This window comes from Zea mays, chromosome 5, assembly GCF_902167145.1.
Source record: "Zea mays cultivar B73 chromosome 5, Zm-B73-REFERENCE-NAM-5.0, whole genome shotgun sequence".
Taxonomy (NCBI): domain Eukaryota; kingdom Viridiplantae; phylum Streptophyta; class Magnoliopsida; order Poales; family Poaceae; genus Zea; species Zea mays.
This window is the reverse complement of record NC_050100.1, coordinates 203,323,684-203,339,384: the sequence shown is the minus strand read 5'-3', so window position 1 is coordinate 203,339,384 and position 15,701 is coordinate 203,323,684. Positions and strand designations below refer to the sequence as shown.

The 15,701-nt window shown below is 43.6% G+C and overlaps 1 protein-coding gene across 1 annotated transcript; it reads left to right on the top strand.

Moving 5' to 3' along the window:
• The first annotated feature begins 7,386 nt into the window (after positions 1–7,386).
• Positions 7,387–12,258, top strand: LOC103627541 (cytochrome P450 87A3). The gene is made up of 9 exons (XM_008647828.2): positions 7,387–7,712; positions 7,976–8,297; positions 8,372–8,521; positions 8,754–9,005; positions 9,200–9,289; positions 9,844–9,922; positions 10,087–10,193; positions 11,522–11,652; positions 11,740–12,258. The coding sequence occupies exons 1-9, from the start codon at positions 7,507–7,509 to the stop codon at positions 11,828–11,830; spliced, it is 1,428 nt and encodes a 475-aa protein (XP_008646050.1). The 5' UTR covers positions 7,387–7,506; the 3' UTR covers positions 11,831–12,258.
• The last annotated feature ends 3,443 nt before the right edge of the window (positions 12,259–15,701 follow it).

The window sequence follows — 15,701 nt, the reverse complement described above, 5'->3', positions numbered from 1 at the left end:
AGTCCCCAACAATCAACCAGCGCTTTTCCGAGGGCATATTAATATTGGAGAACCAGTGAAGGAATTCAATTTTCCCATGCGGAGAACAGGGCGCGTAAACGTTGGTGACAATCCAAGATTCATCCGACGATATAGCAGAAAATTCAACCGAGAGAGCATACTCGTTCTGAAAAATAGCACTGCCAACCAACTTCGAACTATTCCAAACAATAATGAAACCCCTCGAATTTCCTATCGAAGGGACAAAAGCAAACTCATCAAAAGAATTGGGACAGAACCTTCTGAGGTCAGCCCTGTCGAAAATTCCTTCTTCGTCTCCTGCAAGCAGATGATGTCGCAATTGGATTCCCTAATAACACAATGAATACCATTCCCCTTAGCCACCGCGTTAATACCTCGGACATTAAAACTTAAAACGGACCAGTCGGAAAAATTAATAGCATTTTGACTATTCATCGAAAGGATCAAGTTCGTTGATGAAAAGGAACCCAAACCCAATTACTGGGAGGGCAAAAGTGTATCTGCTAGAACGGAACATAGCACTACCAGAAACCACAGAGTTCTTCAACACAATAAGCAAACAATGACGCCAGGGCCGAGACAGCCAAAAAGGCTGGCGAAATTGAGACCTGCAAAATAATCCCACCCAAAGCAGCATCAACAGATCAGTTGTCATCATCTGAAGAGTCTTGTTTCTTATCCCCCTTGTCTTTTTTCCCTGACTTGTTGGAGCCAACACAGCCAGGCGGGTTCTTCTTTTTCTTCAGGGCTTTGTCAGCCAACTCCTCTTCTGATAGATTGCAAAAGCGCTCTCCTAAGCGTCTGATAGTCTTAGCTGATAGGGAGGGGGGACCCTCAAACTTGTGTTGGCACATCAAACAGTTCTTCTTTTGGCAGGAACCCTGTCTGAACCCAGCCCGGGCGTCACGGAGCCTCTTGCTTCTCCTCAGGCCAGATTCCACTACAGCAAGTTTTGGTGGGGAGGAGGCCAGGTCCGAGGAAACAGAAGCGTCGTCAGCAGATTCCTTAGAAAGGATCGAATCAAGAAACTTGTCATCAGGGCACTTCCTGGGGATGACAAAAGGGATGTGTCTCAGTCTCTGGCTCCACCAGGGCAGAAGGAATATCTGAAGACAGGAAAGTTTTTGACCAACTAAAAGAATCTTCATGCAACAAGTTGGATAAGAAAAAGGGCGCCCATTTCTTGGGAACCTGCACCGAGGTCACCGAATTACCAGCTGGGGCAAAATAGTTAGCCCAGATCCTATAGAACTGATCATTCCTTTTCCTTTCCAAGTGACTCAGCAAAACAGGGTCCGGTTGCCAGTCATGCGAAAACATAAAGTTCAACCTCACGTTGTTGTGGTCATTAACGTTAGGTTCCACCGGCTGGGCATCAGGTATAACAATATCCCCAGGCACATGAAGAACTCCCTGAATTGGTGGGCCGTCAACCTCCTGGGGCCCAATCATAGGGATGTCACCCAAGGCAAGGGGGGCGGGGGCATTAAAGTTGGGCACCGGCCCCATAGCCACTAGATCATCAGGAATCTGCCCATTCTAAATCTGCCCATTCTGAATCTGCCCATTCTGCAGCAGGGCACCATGAATGTGACCAGAAGAACTATCTGAGGATAGGTCCGAATGCGGGTTGCTGACCTGTTGCTCGTCAGGTGGCAGGTCCAGATGAGGCTGCTGAGGCTGCTGTACAGGTGGATCATTAACAATCCATTGGTCCCAATCTCCTTGAATGTTGTCTGCTGGCTGAGCTTGGACATTGTCTTCTGGCGGGAAATTAAGATCCCAGCCCACAGCCGGCACAGGTTGGCCCAAACCAAAAAACTCAAGAGGGAGCTGCTGACCATCCTCCGGGACCACTGGCACCGGGTCCTCATCTTGAGGCTGACCCCAGCAAAGTTTGTTGGATGATCTCACACTGCACCGTCCACGAGTCACCAATAAAGCCATCAGCTTCTGAAAAAACAATGAACTATGGGACCTCCTCCAGAGACGTGACCCGAACCCTAAGCAGAGTCCTGTAAACATTGCGTCTGTCCTCTTCCCACAAGATCAATCTGCCAAAAGAGCCAATAGCCGCCTGCAAGTATTCTGATGAACGGTAATCCAGAGGGAAACCCAACAACATAAGCCAACATTCCCGATTAAAGAAAAGGGCTCTATGATTCCAAGCATCGTTATGCCGCTGAGTAGTGAAGGAAGCATCGAGGTATTGTTGCGACCGAGCAGGACAAGATTGTCTCTTTCAAGCACGCTGCTAAACTGAACCAGAACCTGACCCAGGTGCGACCGCTGGATATCGCGCACCCCAAGCCGTCTGTGCTCCACAAGGTATTCTCTAACCACATCCCTCACCGCCGGGAAAGTAATCTCATGGTCAGGTAAAGGTTGAATGCTGATAATAGCCCAGTCCTCATGCAATGGCGGGAGGCGCCTAGTAACTGACCTGGCCATAATTTCCCGGTGAAGGACCACCGAGGCGCTGAAGCCCGGCGGGAGAAAGGGTTCAGGATCAACACGCCTATACGCCATCGGAGCAGGAACCGAGGATCGCCAACCAGCGGACGAAGACGGAGCAGGTTGGGGTTTTGGTGAGGTGACGCCCAAAGAAAGCGTCAGGGACTGAAGGGGTGCCGATTCAGATTTTTTTAATACCTCCCGGGCGAACTCCTCGAAGCAACTGAATATGGGCGGTCCACCGATCAGAGACACCACAGGGGTACGAAACCAGGTACTGTGATCAGGAGAATTTTGGTTTCCCACCAAGATGGCCCGACTCCCAAAGTCAGGGAACGAAGTCAGAGGAGAACCGAAGGAAGTATTCTTGTTGGGACAAAAAAAACCAAGTGTCCCCGGCCCTTACAGAAATGACAGCTTAAGGTCGACGGGCCCAGCAGCCCAACAGGCCCGCGAGCACGCACGGGGCGCCATTGGAGGTTGCGGGGGCGAGACCAGCTGGAATTCGAAATTTGAAATTTAGAACGGTTAGGAATTCCGCCTCCAAGAACTACACCAGAAGAATTAGAGTCCAAGAACCGAGGAGATCCAATCCTCCCCTTAGAGGAAGAAGGCCACGATCCCAAAGCTGGAAAGTTCAGACGATTGAACACAGAGACTCTGGGGCAAGGCCGAGGCCCAACATGAGACCTCCAATTACTACGAGCCTGAGCATGATTATGGAAAGGAGGGTTCAAACGATTGAACATCGAAGATCCAGCCCGAGCCGCACGCTGAGCACCACCAGGGGACTTGATAATGTTGCGAATCGGAACAACATTGGCACCGGTGAGAGGGAGCTTAACAATATCCGCATAGGAAGGATTCTTCCTGCCCCGGACCTTCAACCAGGAAGCTGCTTCCTCATACGAAAAAATCCTGAATTCATGCTTCCAATTAGGTCCACCACGATTCCAAAGGTTGAAGAAAGCCCTGAATTCCTTACGCTCAATGCAACCTGAGTTGTAAATATGAAAACCCACCGCCATCGAAGAAACCGAAAACCGAAAAACCCGGTCAGCCAGCTGAAGCACCTCAAAGCCCGCGGCGAACCCACCAAGGGCAGCCTGAAGAAGATGACCAACCGAGACCGAATTCAACTTGAAGATGCATCTACCAAAGGAGACCACCAACCAGAAGGACGACCGAAGACTTGGGCGGGCAGGGCAAACTGAAGATGCCAGGACATCCCTGAGGGAGTCCTCGAAGGCCAGGCCTGGCCGAAAGTCCAGGAGAGAGAAGTCCATGGTTGAAAAACGAGAAGACCGGGGGGAGGAAGGAGCGAGAAGCAGGAGGACCTGAGCTAGGGGCCCAGAAGTATTGAAGAATTACAAAACAAAATTAACATCAATAAAAAAATAATCAATCATATTATTCAGGATCAAGATTTGTCTCACCCATTGTACTATCCATTCCATTATGGGAACAACACAACTCATCCAAATCCATCATTCCCATTCAATTATGATCACATTCAATCAATGCAAAAATCAATGGAGACCTCCAGCATCTCAACAATCCAATTTCTAGTTGACTCAACAAGAAGTTTGAGCAGTAAAAACCTATCATCAAAAGCAGTTGAGACAACAAATCCCTTTAATTTATATTCAATAGCCAATGCCAACACAATAATACCAAGCAGAGGCAGAATATTAACAAATCAATGGAAGAAACAACATAGAACATGAAAGCAAGCAATAATGGGATTTTTTTTTACTTGTAGAGAGTAATTATCGTCCTAGAAGATGGCATGTATAAGAAGACGGGATGGTCCCACCTAACAAATGGTCAACGTTTTTTTAAGTCAACGGTGTCATATATTTATAACGTAGGGAGTTTTATATCTGGTGAAACTATCCAATTTTAACACGAAGAACGAGTGCTGTCTTCATTCAATTTTGGTTCCATATAAAAAGGTTACAAACTCTTTCGTACAAACAAAAACGAGTGTGTTTTATTTTGTAGTAGCGGATCGTTAGGAAGAAATGTAGCCATCATATTGTGAGTCACCGGTGTGGACGCAAACTTATCTTGTGGTGACTGGTGACTGGTGACTGGTGAGGGCTATCTTCAGTGGCATGGATCGGTTTGGGATCTGCTGGCGATACTCTGCATCGGCGAAAGCCTCAAGATCTCGTATTGTACTAGAGCGCGTGAATCCTGTCTGGAAAGTGTGTCTTCCTGCGCATTCTGTTTACGGTCGGACGGTAGTTGGGGAGCAGACTCCGTCCATATATATAGGCCGCGAATCTATACAGCTCGTCGTGGTTAACCTCGTCGGCCGGCGCTAACAATGCTAGCTGTCGTCCCTGCAACGTCACGGGCTCGTCAGGCGTTGCACGGCACTCTGCTGCATCCTCCTCTCTTCTGGTGAGGAAGGACTAGAGGAGCAAGTTCAGTGCTGCTGCTGCCTTGTTGGCTTCGTTTTACTGGCAGCGCCGGCCTTTCACGGGCCGTCGGCATGCAGAGCTAGCTGGTCGTCGTCTCCGGTATTTATTTTTGGGCCGGTATCTAAATTATGCACCGTCGCCATGCATGGCTAGCTGGCAGAAGAGGGCCTGTGGCGAGTGGCGACCACCATCGCTTTCTTCGAACCATAGTGCTGCTGACGGACGGTTCATCCTACGAATGACTTGTCATCAAAAGCTCACGCGTCATGCCGTCATGCGCGCCTACGTGGCGGGCGCTTTAGTGAAGAAGCAAAAGCATCTCCGCTCCGACACGGGCGGTCGGTCGTGGTTTCATACGTTCAGCCGTACTCCACAGGTCGTCGTGTGCGGGGGGCGGTGCGACTGCGACGCAATCAATGTCTATCCAGGGATAGATAGATAGATAGATAGATAGATAGATAGATAGATAGATGTAAGTATGTAACTAATGACACGTACGTGTGCGCGTATGGTTGAGTGCTGCTCTAGGTGCATGCATGAACGACATCCCAAGCATGCACGACCGCGGCCACGACATCTCTGCTTACGTTCGTGGAAGATCCGGCGAATCTAAATCCTCATCTGCTGCCTGCCTCGCGCATTATGCATGACGCTAATTAGGGCATCTGTGCGCTGGATTCAAGCTAGCACGAGCAGATAACATACCACACATACCCGGTCATAAAAAAAACACGCATACACTATTTAGGATTATAAGCCGGGGAGCAGGTGGTCTACGTCTGCCGCGTGCACCTGCGATGGCGACGTCCTACTCGATCAAGAATTCAAGAGCCAGCAAATTAAACTTCAGCTGAGACGAGCTTTAACGGCAGTCACTACTGCCTGCACGTTACAGTTCTACTATTGTGACGGTGCATATTCAATTCCTTCATTGCAAACTTTCCCTGTCGTGTCCCGGCCCAAACCGATAGCAGCGCGTGTCGTCCATCAAAAGCCAACAATAAGTAAAACGAACAAAAATAGAAGGAATTCTTCTAGTCTTCAAACAAAGGACTGCAATCTTCCCGGTAAAACAAGATCGCAAATTGAGTAAAACCTTATCTCCATACGTACCTCAAGACCCATATGTATATATTCATAGAGATGACAATAAATCTAGACACATATGTATAAAACACATCAACAAGTATTTTGGGATGGAGGGAGTACTATACTCACGAGCATCTGAAATATAGCATGTCCCTTTAAGTATTGATGATCAAATCTAAAAAAACTGGTCATAATAATATTATTTTGAAGCTGGCCCTTTGAGGCCCATCAGGCAATCACTTCATTCTGCAAATTTCGTTATTTTTCGTTTGTCAAACCAATTGATGATCCGGCCTATTGTTGGAGCTTCTATACATATGGCAATGTATTTGCAGTTGCAAACCAAACAAGAATATGCCCGTACATGCATATGAAAAGTAGCTATTACAGCCAAAAGTAGCCATGTTTCTGCTAATGATAATCTAACTGGGAGACTGGAACGATCCCTGGTCTGGAGAACAGCCGGCAGCCCATCGCTGTGCATGCCGTCTACAGTGCCAGGCCAGGCCAGCCAACCGTAAACGACAGGCAACCACGCCAAGAAAGCTCACAGCAGAACAGCCTATTTCCTGTGGCATGTACCACATCCTCCAGGACAGAACAACCCAAGAAGACGAGCTTCCTGGTGGATCCTTTCCGCCAAAAAGGAAAACACTGGCAGCGATTATGTGACAATAATTCCTCTACTCCTCCACTTATTGTTTTATATTTAGGGCCCGTTTGGCAAAGCTCCGGTTCCTACTTCTTTAGCTCCAGATCCTGATCCTTGTGAGGAGCTGATCCTCCTGATTCTCCTAGAGAATCAGAATCATTTTTAAAACCGTTTGACAAGTAAACTGATTCTTGTCTTCTGAAAGTTGGTGGTCTGTGGCGATTGTCTGTTTTATCCTTTCCAGTTCAACTTTATTATAAACTAATAAGTAGGATGCATATACAGAAAAAAATTATGAAACAATAACATATAAAATATTTCCATCATAGTAGTGCATAAAATGGTCTCAAATGTTTAATCCATAAATTGGCTCGTTATGTTTTTGTCCAATGGCAATTGCAGGTAATTTCGATCAAACTTTAAGGGGAGGTCCATATTTGGTTGGTTGAGGAGCTGTTTTAAGGGAGGGTGGAACAGGTTTTTTTTTAGATCCCACCTTTCTTCACAAAAACGACTCCTGATCTTTCAGCTCCACACGAGAATCAGTTTAAAAAAATACCCGTTTGGCACGGCTCCTCCAGATCTCGCTTAGAATCAGGAGCTGGAGCTGTGCCAAACGGGCCCTTAATATAAGCATATGCTGCAAGCCTCAAACCTTCAGCGAACGAGGCAAACCTACCGTACCTCCTGCTATATATAACAAGCACGCCGCTCTCTCGGTTGTGCAACCTGTAGCTAGCTTCTCCCTGCATCCGTGCAGTCTGCGCTCTATCGATTCGATCTACAGCAGCGGACCTGCGCGCGACGCCATTGGTATCGAGAGTCACCACTCGATCGCCGCTAGCTAGACCCTTCCCGGCCATGGAACCACTGCTCTGCGCAGCGGTGTGGGCTGTGACCTTGGCCGTGGCCATGGCTTGGGCATACAGGTGGTGGAGCCACCCGAAAGCTAACGGCCAACTGCCACCGGGCTCCCTCGGCTTCCCTCTCCTCGGCGAGACCTTGCAGTTCTTCGCGCCGAATCCTACCTGCGACGTCTCCCCGTTCGTCAAGGATAGATTGGACAGGTACTAGCTTATACTCCTTCCGTTTCTTTTTATTTGTCGCTGGATAGTGCAATTTTACACTATCCAGCGACAAATAAAAAGAAACGGAGGGAGTATTAACCAGTCATATACTCATATGCATGCATGCATGCATGCATCAGAGTGCAAATAAACCAAGCAGCAAGCATGTTGCTAACTAACAATCCATTCTCTCTTCATCGCATCGCACTGCATCTGGTGATGGAAACGGAACAAATCGGATGGATCATATCGTCTGTATGCAGGTACGGCAACATCTTCAAGACGAGCATCGTGGGGCGGTCGGTGGTGGTGTCGGCGGACCTCCTCAACTACTACGTGTTCCAGCAGGAGGGGAAGCTGTTCGAGAGCTGGTACCCGGACACCTTCACCGAGATCTTCGGCCGCGACAACGTCGGCTCCCTCCACGGCTTCTTGTACAAGTACCTCAAGACCCTCGTGCTCCGCCTCTACGGCCAGGAAAACCTCAGGGCCGTGCTCCTCGCCGAGACCCACCGCGCCTGCCGCGCCAGCCTCGCCTCGTGGGCGACCCGGCCCAGCGTCGAGCTCAAGGACGCCATCTCCACCGTAAGGCCTGCTTCAGATCACCAGCCTGCTGTAGTGCAGTGCACATGCATGTGTGATCCATTATGCATATGCAGATGATTTTCGATCTTACCGCGAAGAAGCTGATCAGCTACGAGCCGTCCAAGTCGTCGGAGGATCTGAGGAAGAACTTCGTGGCCTTCATTCGCGGCCTCATATCGTTCCCGGTGGACATTCCCGGCACAGCCTACCATGAGTGCATGCAGGTAAATATGCTAGTATTAGCTGCACAACCGCGCATACATGCACGCCAAGAACACGCGCGCGACGTAGTGAGCAAGGCAGCACACACATGCGCATCCCAGTCAAACATACGACCATTCACTCACATGATGCGGCAACCTAACTCAGCGCGGTCAATGGTACTACTGTACTAGACGAATCCGTTCCGCTAAGCCTTCTAGCTTCTTCTTCCTCTTCTCTACATGTGTGTTGCAGGGGAGGAAGAAGGCGATGAAGGTGCTGAGGACGATGATGCGGGAACGGATGCCCCATCCGGGGAGGCAGAACGAGGACTTCTTCGACGTCCTGATCGAGGAGCTGAGGAGGGAGAAGCCCGTCATGACGGAAGCCATCGCGCTCGACCTCATGTTCGTGCTCCTCTTCGCCAGCTTCGAGACGACGGCGCTGGCGCTCACGCTGGGCATCAAGCTCCTGGCCCAAAACCCCAGGGTGCTCCGGGCGCTGACGGTTAGTACTACGTGCGTCGGTGCGTGCAGTGCTAGCTGCCGCAGCAGGAGGCGCCTAGCTAGCTGCGAATTGAACGCGATTGTTTAATTTACTTCCATCGACCGACGTACGCGCAGGCAACAAGGGCCTGCCTTGTGTGCCGGAAACAATTGACCGGAGATGCATATGTGATTCTGTTTGTGTTGTGTGGCCAGGAGGAGCATGAGGCGATTGTCAGCAGCAGGAAGGACAGGGATGCCGGGCTCACGTGGGCCGAGTACAAGTCCATGACCTTCACATCTCAGGTGAGCCTAACCGGGTCTAGCTAGCGCGCTATGCCTAGATATACGACACGGATTGCTGACTGCAACTTGCACCGCTAAACAAGGCTAGCTTGACATGGTAGTATCCGGCAACGAATGGCTCTGACAGAGCGCAGTAGTCAGCGTTTCGTGCATGTGAAACCAATGCAAAAGCACGGTCTACGAGAAGGAAGATATCGTACTTAGCTTAAGTGTTTGGTCGTTGCCCTGTCATATCGAATATTTAAATGATAATTATAGATATTAAATATAGTCTAATTACAAAATAATTTCATAGATGAAGACTAAAACATGAGATAAATTTATTAAATTTAAATAAGTCTATATTTATACTTCTAATTGTTATTTAAACATATGAACTAAACTTTAGTAAGTGGAACCAAACACCCCAGTAGTCTGGGACAACCATATGCTTGTGTGTGCAGTGCATGTGTCTAGAAGGAACAAATACTAGGCAAAACGGAATTGAAAAACTGATGAAATAATGCAGTTCTGTAAACTGATGATGGACGGTGTCCATGAATTAATTTAAGCAGGTTACGCTCGAGATTGTACGGTTGGCAAACATCGTGCCAGGTATTTTTCGGAAGGCCTTGCAAGACATTGAGTTCAAAGGTACAATAATAATACATATACCCTGTAGTAAACAGTAGCTAGACACCATGACCTGTTTGAATATTGAACAGAGAGAATATATATATACTTCCTATTTTCGGTATTAAGACTTAAGCAATATACTAGTAGTACTTATTAGATACCGTATGAATGTCTGGATGCAGGTTACACCATTCCGGCAGGCTGGGGAGTGATGGTGTGTCCTCCAGCAGTGCACTTAAACCCCGAAATCTATGAAGATCCATTAGCGTTTAATCCGTGGAGATGGCAGGTTTGTGCCTTTTTTTTTTCCTATTTGTGCAGAACCGGAATAAACTCTCTATCCATGTATATTCAATGCTACTTATTATTATTATTATTAGGGTTCTCTCGAGAGTAGAAAGTAAGGGCGATATACACACATGCATGGTGTACCAAGCCCTAAAGAGACGAGCGTGCATGCACATATATTGGCCAAAACCTGCACCAATCGTCCCTTGGAAGAGTACTAATATATTGCAACAAATTGCATGGGATTCTGACCACTTGCCCTAGCACATGTCTCGGTTTAGGGTTCTATAGCCTGGCATTTTCTCAATTGAGGCGCAGTTGAACCATGTGCTATATATAAGTATCACATAGTCCCAATGAAAAGTGGAAAAAGAAATATGTCAAGGAGAGGAGACATGCGCTCATGACACCGGAGTAAATATAATGATCTTATATATCTTGCCCCCTCTATATATACCAAGGGGATATGAACCTGGATTTGCAGTAGCATGAGAATGGTCAAGTCAGCTTATGGAACAGCATATAGTCAAATAAGAGCTGCTTAATATGCGCTGTTCCACTGAAAAGAGACACGTACGTATAAAGAAATGAAGCAATCCTAAAGCCATAACAACCGAAACAGTGTGTTGTTCGCATCAAACAACTTGTAATAAGATTATTGTCCATCATAGCTACAAGCCTTCCCGCATGGATTTTATAGATATAACTGTTGTATAATATAGGTGAATTGTTTACCTTCTTCTATCAGCTTAAACTTTGAAATATAATATAAGTGAATTGTCTACCTCCTCCTACCATTTTAAGCTTTTGGATTGAACTAGTTAATGTGTTCACTCTAATATATGGTATAAAAGTCATAGTTCATGAATTTGAATCCCGGCTATCGCAATTAAATAAAATAATTGTTGTTCGCTCCTGTTCCACGTCTAAGACAAAAAAAAAGGTTTGAGAGGGAAAGTGTTGGAATATACTCCCTCCATCTCATAAAATAAGATATATTTTTTTGGCAAAGTCTTTAGAGTGAAACTTTGAAGATTAATTTCTTTTTTAAATAGGACATCAACAAAAACAAATTAAACATTATATTAAAGTATTTTAAATACAAATTCAAGTATATAACATGCATACACTAAAAATATATGCTCTTTTTCTAAATGGTTGGTCATTTTAAAACATTGTCTTTTTAAAAATATGCACACCTTATTTTATGGGATGTAGGGAGTAATATAGGTGAATTGCCTATATTCTTCTATCAGTTTAATTCGGTTGTTGGCTGCTCAAGCAAGTTTCTCTGATCCTAAACAATGCTTGTGGGTATCACTTGTGCAGGACAAGGTGGAAATCACCGGTGGGACGAAGCATTTCATGGCCTTCGGTGGGGGGCTCCGGTTCTGTGTTGGCACAGATCTCAGCAAGGTCTTGATGGCAACCTTCATCCACTGCCTGGTTACAAAGTACAGGTGCGAGTTCTTACTCGCAGGTGCACAAATATTTAAATTCTTCTGAAAAATTTAAATCAGAATTATGAGATATTTGGCGAATTGCAGTTGGAGGACAATCAGAGGAGGGAACATAGTCCGTACCCCAGGGCTCAGCTTCCCTGACGGCTTTCACGTCCAGCTCTTTCCGAAAAACTGACACCCTTCTTCTGTCCCGATTCTTGAATACCAGTGTGTTCTCTGTAAGGTCAATGTGGTTGCTTGCAGGCAAACATATACAGGAAATAAGTAGAAAAATATAGCATGTATATCTAGGTGATGAAGCAATCGTATACATATTTGAGGTCATTGTAGGGCACCTCTTTGTTCAATTGTTAGTGCAGTATAGTCTTGTGACCAAAGTGTATATTTAGGTCCCTGATCCAAACATATATAGGGGTGTTTTACTTTGGGATCTCGCCTTTTGTTTCCCGTGTGGTTAGTGGTCTCTTACGGTCTACCTATATGGTGTGTCATACTGTCATGTAGTTTAAACGTCATACACGAGCGCTTAGCGCCTGCCTATATATGTAGTGGCCACGATGTTTTGGCATGCATGGGTGCATTGTTTCAGCAGTGTTTCTGAACTTCTGGTATATATATACGAGTTGCTTGGTTTGGTATCAAATTTGAGTGTCCACATATACTAATCCACTGACTATGTCACAAAAATGGAAGTAAACTATGCTTTAGAGAAAAAAAAAACAAACGAACTACGACTTCACAAATACGCATGACATTGATTCCAAGAACCTACACTACTCCTGAGTCCTGAACCATAGATCGTTGGTTTTAATAAAATCGTTGTCAGAATTGACTCGGTATAGAGGACAATCGACCCACGAAATTGATAAGGTTTACTCATGAATGAAGCCTGGAAATTTTTTAAGAGGAGATGAAACAGCTACACGATATAATCTCAATAAACAACTCACAAAATATAAATATAATAGTTTAAAATAGTCTTATATTAGAGTATAGATGAACAAAATGAAAATTATAAAAATACATAATGAGAAATACAAGATGTAATTTATCCATACCGAAAGATCCAATCACGAATAAACACAAACTAAAAGCTGAATTACAACCATTATTCATCCGAGCAAGCAACCTACTCAAATAAACATAATTAATTATTCAAATATTCATTGACATTTAAATTAATAATTAAAAAGCGAAAAAATAGTTTATAAGAGAATAGATCACACCACTAATTTTTAGGGGCACAACAACATGCGACGTTTTTTTATCTCTTGAAACCGCTTTTTGATCTTTTCATCATCAATCTAAATATACTTTACCAATCCTTTTACGAGGAAATGCAAACTCACGAGCTTGGTTTGGACCACTTAAAGCATATGCTCTATTTAATTGCTGTTTAATTTCAGATTTATAAGAATCAATTGGTTTGTGATTTCTAGGGTCAACAATTAGGTTAATTATTTATGTATGAATACTTGTAATAATTAATACAAGTATTCATACGTAAATAGTTGTTATAATGCCGCTAATTTTACAAGTAATTATACATAAATAATTATTTAATAGGGATTAATTTGTCTTTTTATGAAAGTTAACACGACTAGCTAGAGGAAAGTTAACACAGCTAGAGGTACTGTCGTATAGAAAATCAAGTTTACATCAATATCAAATAAGGAAGATTTTTATTTTGAAGATCAATAAATGAATATATATAAAAAACTTTCTAGTATTAAATAAAAAATTGTCTAATAAAAATATGCTTCAAATCCGTGCCATTGATTCTCTAGCATTCGGAGGTTATTAATTGTTAGATGTACTATAAATAAATCCTTTCCAAACACCAAAAAATGCCTTGCCATGAGCATTTTATTATATCAAACGGTATAGAATAAGAATCCCAATTTTAGAAAGATTTTTTTCTCGAAGCAAAATCTTGACTCAGGCACCCATCCCATTTCTGCTTCGGTGGCACAAAGCCTGATTGCACAGTAGTAGTTAGCTATGTTAGAATATAATATAAGTTAATTGTCCACCCATGCCATCAGCTTAAGTTTTTGAGTTGAATTGATTGGTGCATGTAACTTAATATGATATCCGAGCTAAAGATTTCGAGTTCGAATACTTTTAGCGCAATTAAATAAAATAATTGTTTCTCGCTCCTATAATCCACATCAAGTTAATTGTCCACCTCATCTAATCAGCTTAAGCTTTTGGGTTGGTGCATGCAACTTAATAAGCTAGCGAGAAAGGTTACACAGGTAATCGCGCTCACCAATATATGGACATATATAACTCACATAAATAATTTGTATCTTAAAATATTAGGGAGTTAAGTGCAAAAAAACGTACAAGAAACATATATTAATGAAGGAACGTCTCTAGCAGAGTTCTTTAAGTCTAAATACGGTTTCATCCATATAACTCACATAAATGAGCCGTATTTGAAAGGTTCTACTAAATAGGATACAACGCTTAGATATATTAAGTTGTATAAAGGTGTTTCTTAAGTTTATCTAGTGCTTGGAGAACCGCAACATACGATATGACCTTAGAGCATCTCCCATAGCCATGTAAATTTAACACCCTAAATTATAGATTTAGAAAGTTGCTAAAATACTTTAAACAGTAAAAATGTTTGTGTTATAATAGTTCTCTATTTTTAATTAAACTAGTAGAAATCGGTATCAACAATTTCTCTGGTGTCTTGGGAGGTTGAAGCTGTTGATGAAAGACTAGATGGTCACGACGATGGTGTGAACGTAGTACACGAGCTGCTCTGACGGTGTCTCGGCACAAGAGGTTGTCTGGCGGTGAATGGTGATGACGTCAAATCATTTGGGCGCTGGAGATGGATTTGTGATCAACGAGACATTGAGACAACACGAAATAGTGGTTGAAGTATGCTTTTCATAATGAAGTTAGCACTAACGTTGTTTTAGGGAGTACCAACACGGTTGATAAATGTCGAGATGAAATTTGATTTTGTAGGGAGTTTGTAAATTTAGAGACCTGCTTTATATAATTGTTGGAAAATAGTTTTTCTTAATAACTTCTTAATTTTATATTTAAGGCTTGTTTGTTTTGACATAATTCCATGTGGATTGGATGTATTAAGTCGGTTTAAATCCATAACAAGTTAAAATTCATGTCAATACCATCCATTCCTCTCCAATCTACATTGAACGGAAATAACCGAATAAACCTTAAAGAGTAGTTTACATAAGATCATCTCTAACAATGTCTCAAACTTGTACCTCATATTGAAATATAAGGCTCAACATAGAAAAAACTGCTCCAACAATACCTCGTTTTATAAAATTTGGTCAAAAATTATAGACACTTTCTCAGGTGCCTCAAATATACTATACTGTAGTGGACTGCCCTATAATCTAGATTTGAGGCTTTAGAGGGTGTTTGAATGCACTAGAACTAATAGTTAGTGGTTAAAATTAGTTGAGACATCTAAACATGCTAGCTAATAGTTCATCTATTAGCTATTTTATTAAATTAGTTAATAGTTATGTATTTATTTGTTAACTAGCTAATTTATTAATAATTTTTAGCCAACTAAGGCCCCGTTTGGTTTGAGGAACTCCATTTTAGTCTCATTTAGTTCCTAAATTTCCAAATGGTAGGATTAAAATAGGGACTAAACTGCTTTAGTCCCTAGTCCCTCAAGATGTGGCTAAAAGGGACTAAACCATATTAATTCTATATTTGCCCCTGATTTAGTTTAATTGTACTAATAGCAGGAGAATGTTGAAGGCCATTTTAGTCTTCTTATGAGTCATTTAGTATATTCTTACTAATTTTAGTCCCTAGAACCAAACATGTTAGAGACTAAACTTTAGTTACTAGACTAAAGAAACCAAACATGACCTAACTATTAGTTTTAGTGCATTCAAACACCATCTTAGTGTTGGAGTGAAATATTTTGTTGGTGCTCTAAATCTCTACTAATCCTTAAGTCAATAGTGTAGACTAGCACAACCATGCCCCCGCCTCCATCTCGACCGTCTGATTTCCATCCCCGCCTCCATCCGATT

What these genes read in the sequence shown, in the direction of transcription:
- LOC103627541 (XM_008647828.2), top strand. Translation starts at nt 7,507, where the DNA reads ATGGAACCACTGCTCTGCGCAGCGGTGTGGGCTGTGACCTTGGCCGTG. An exon ending in GGGTGCTCCGGGCGCTGACG is followed by an intron (nt 9,006 to 9,199) that starts GTTAGTACTACG and finishes TTGTGTGGCCAG; the next exon opens with GAGGAGCATGAGGCGATTGT. An exon ending in TTAATCCGTGGAGATGGCAG is followed by an intron (nt 10,194 to 11,521) that starts GTTTGTGCCTTT and finishes TCACTTGTGCAG; the next exon opens with GACAAGGTGGAAATCACCGG.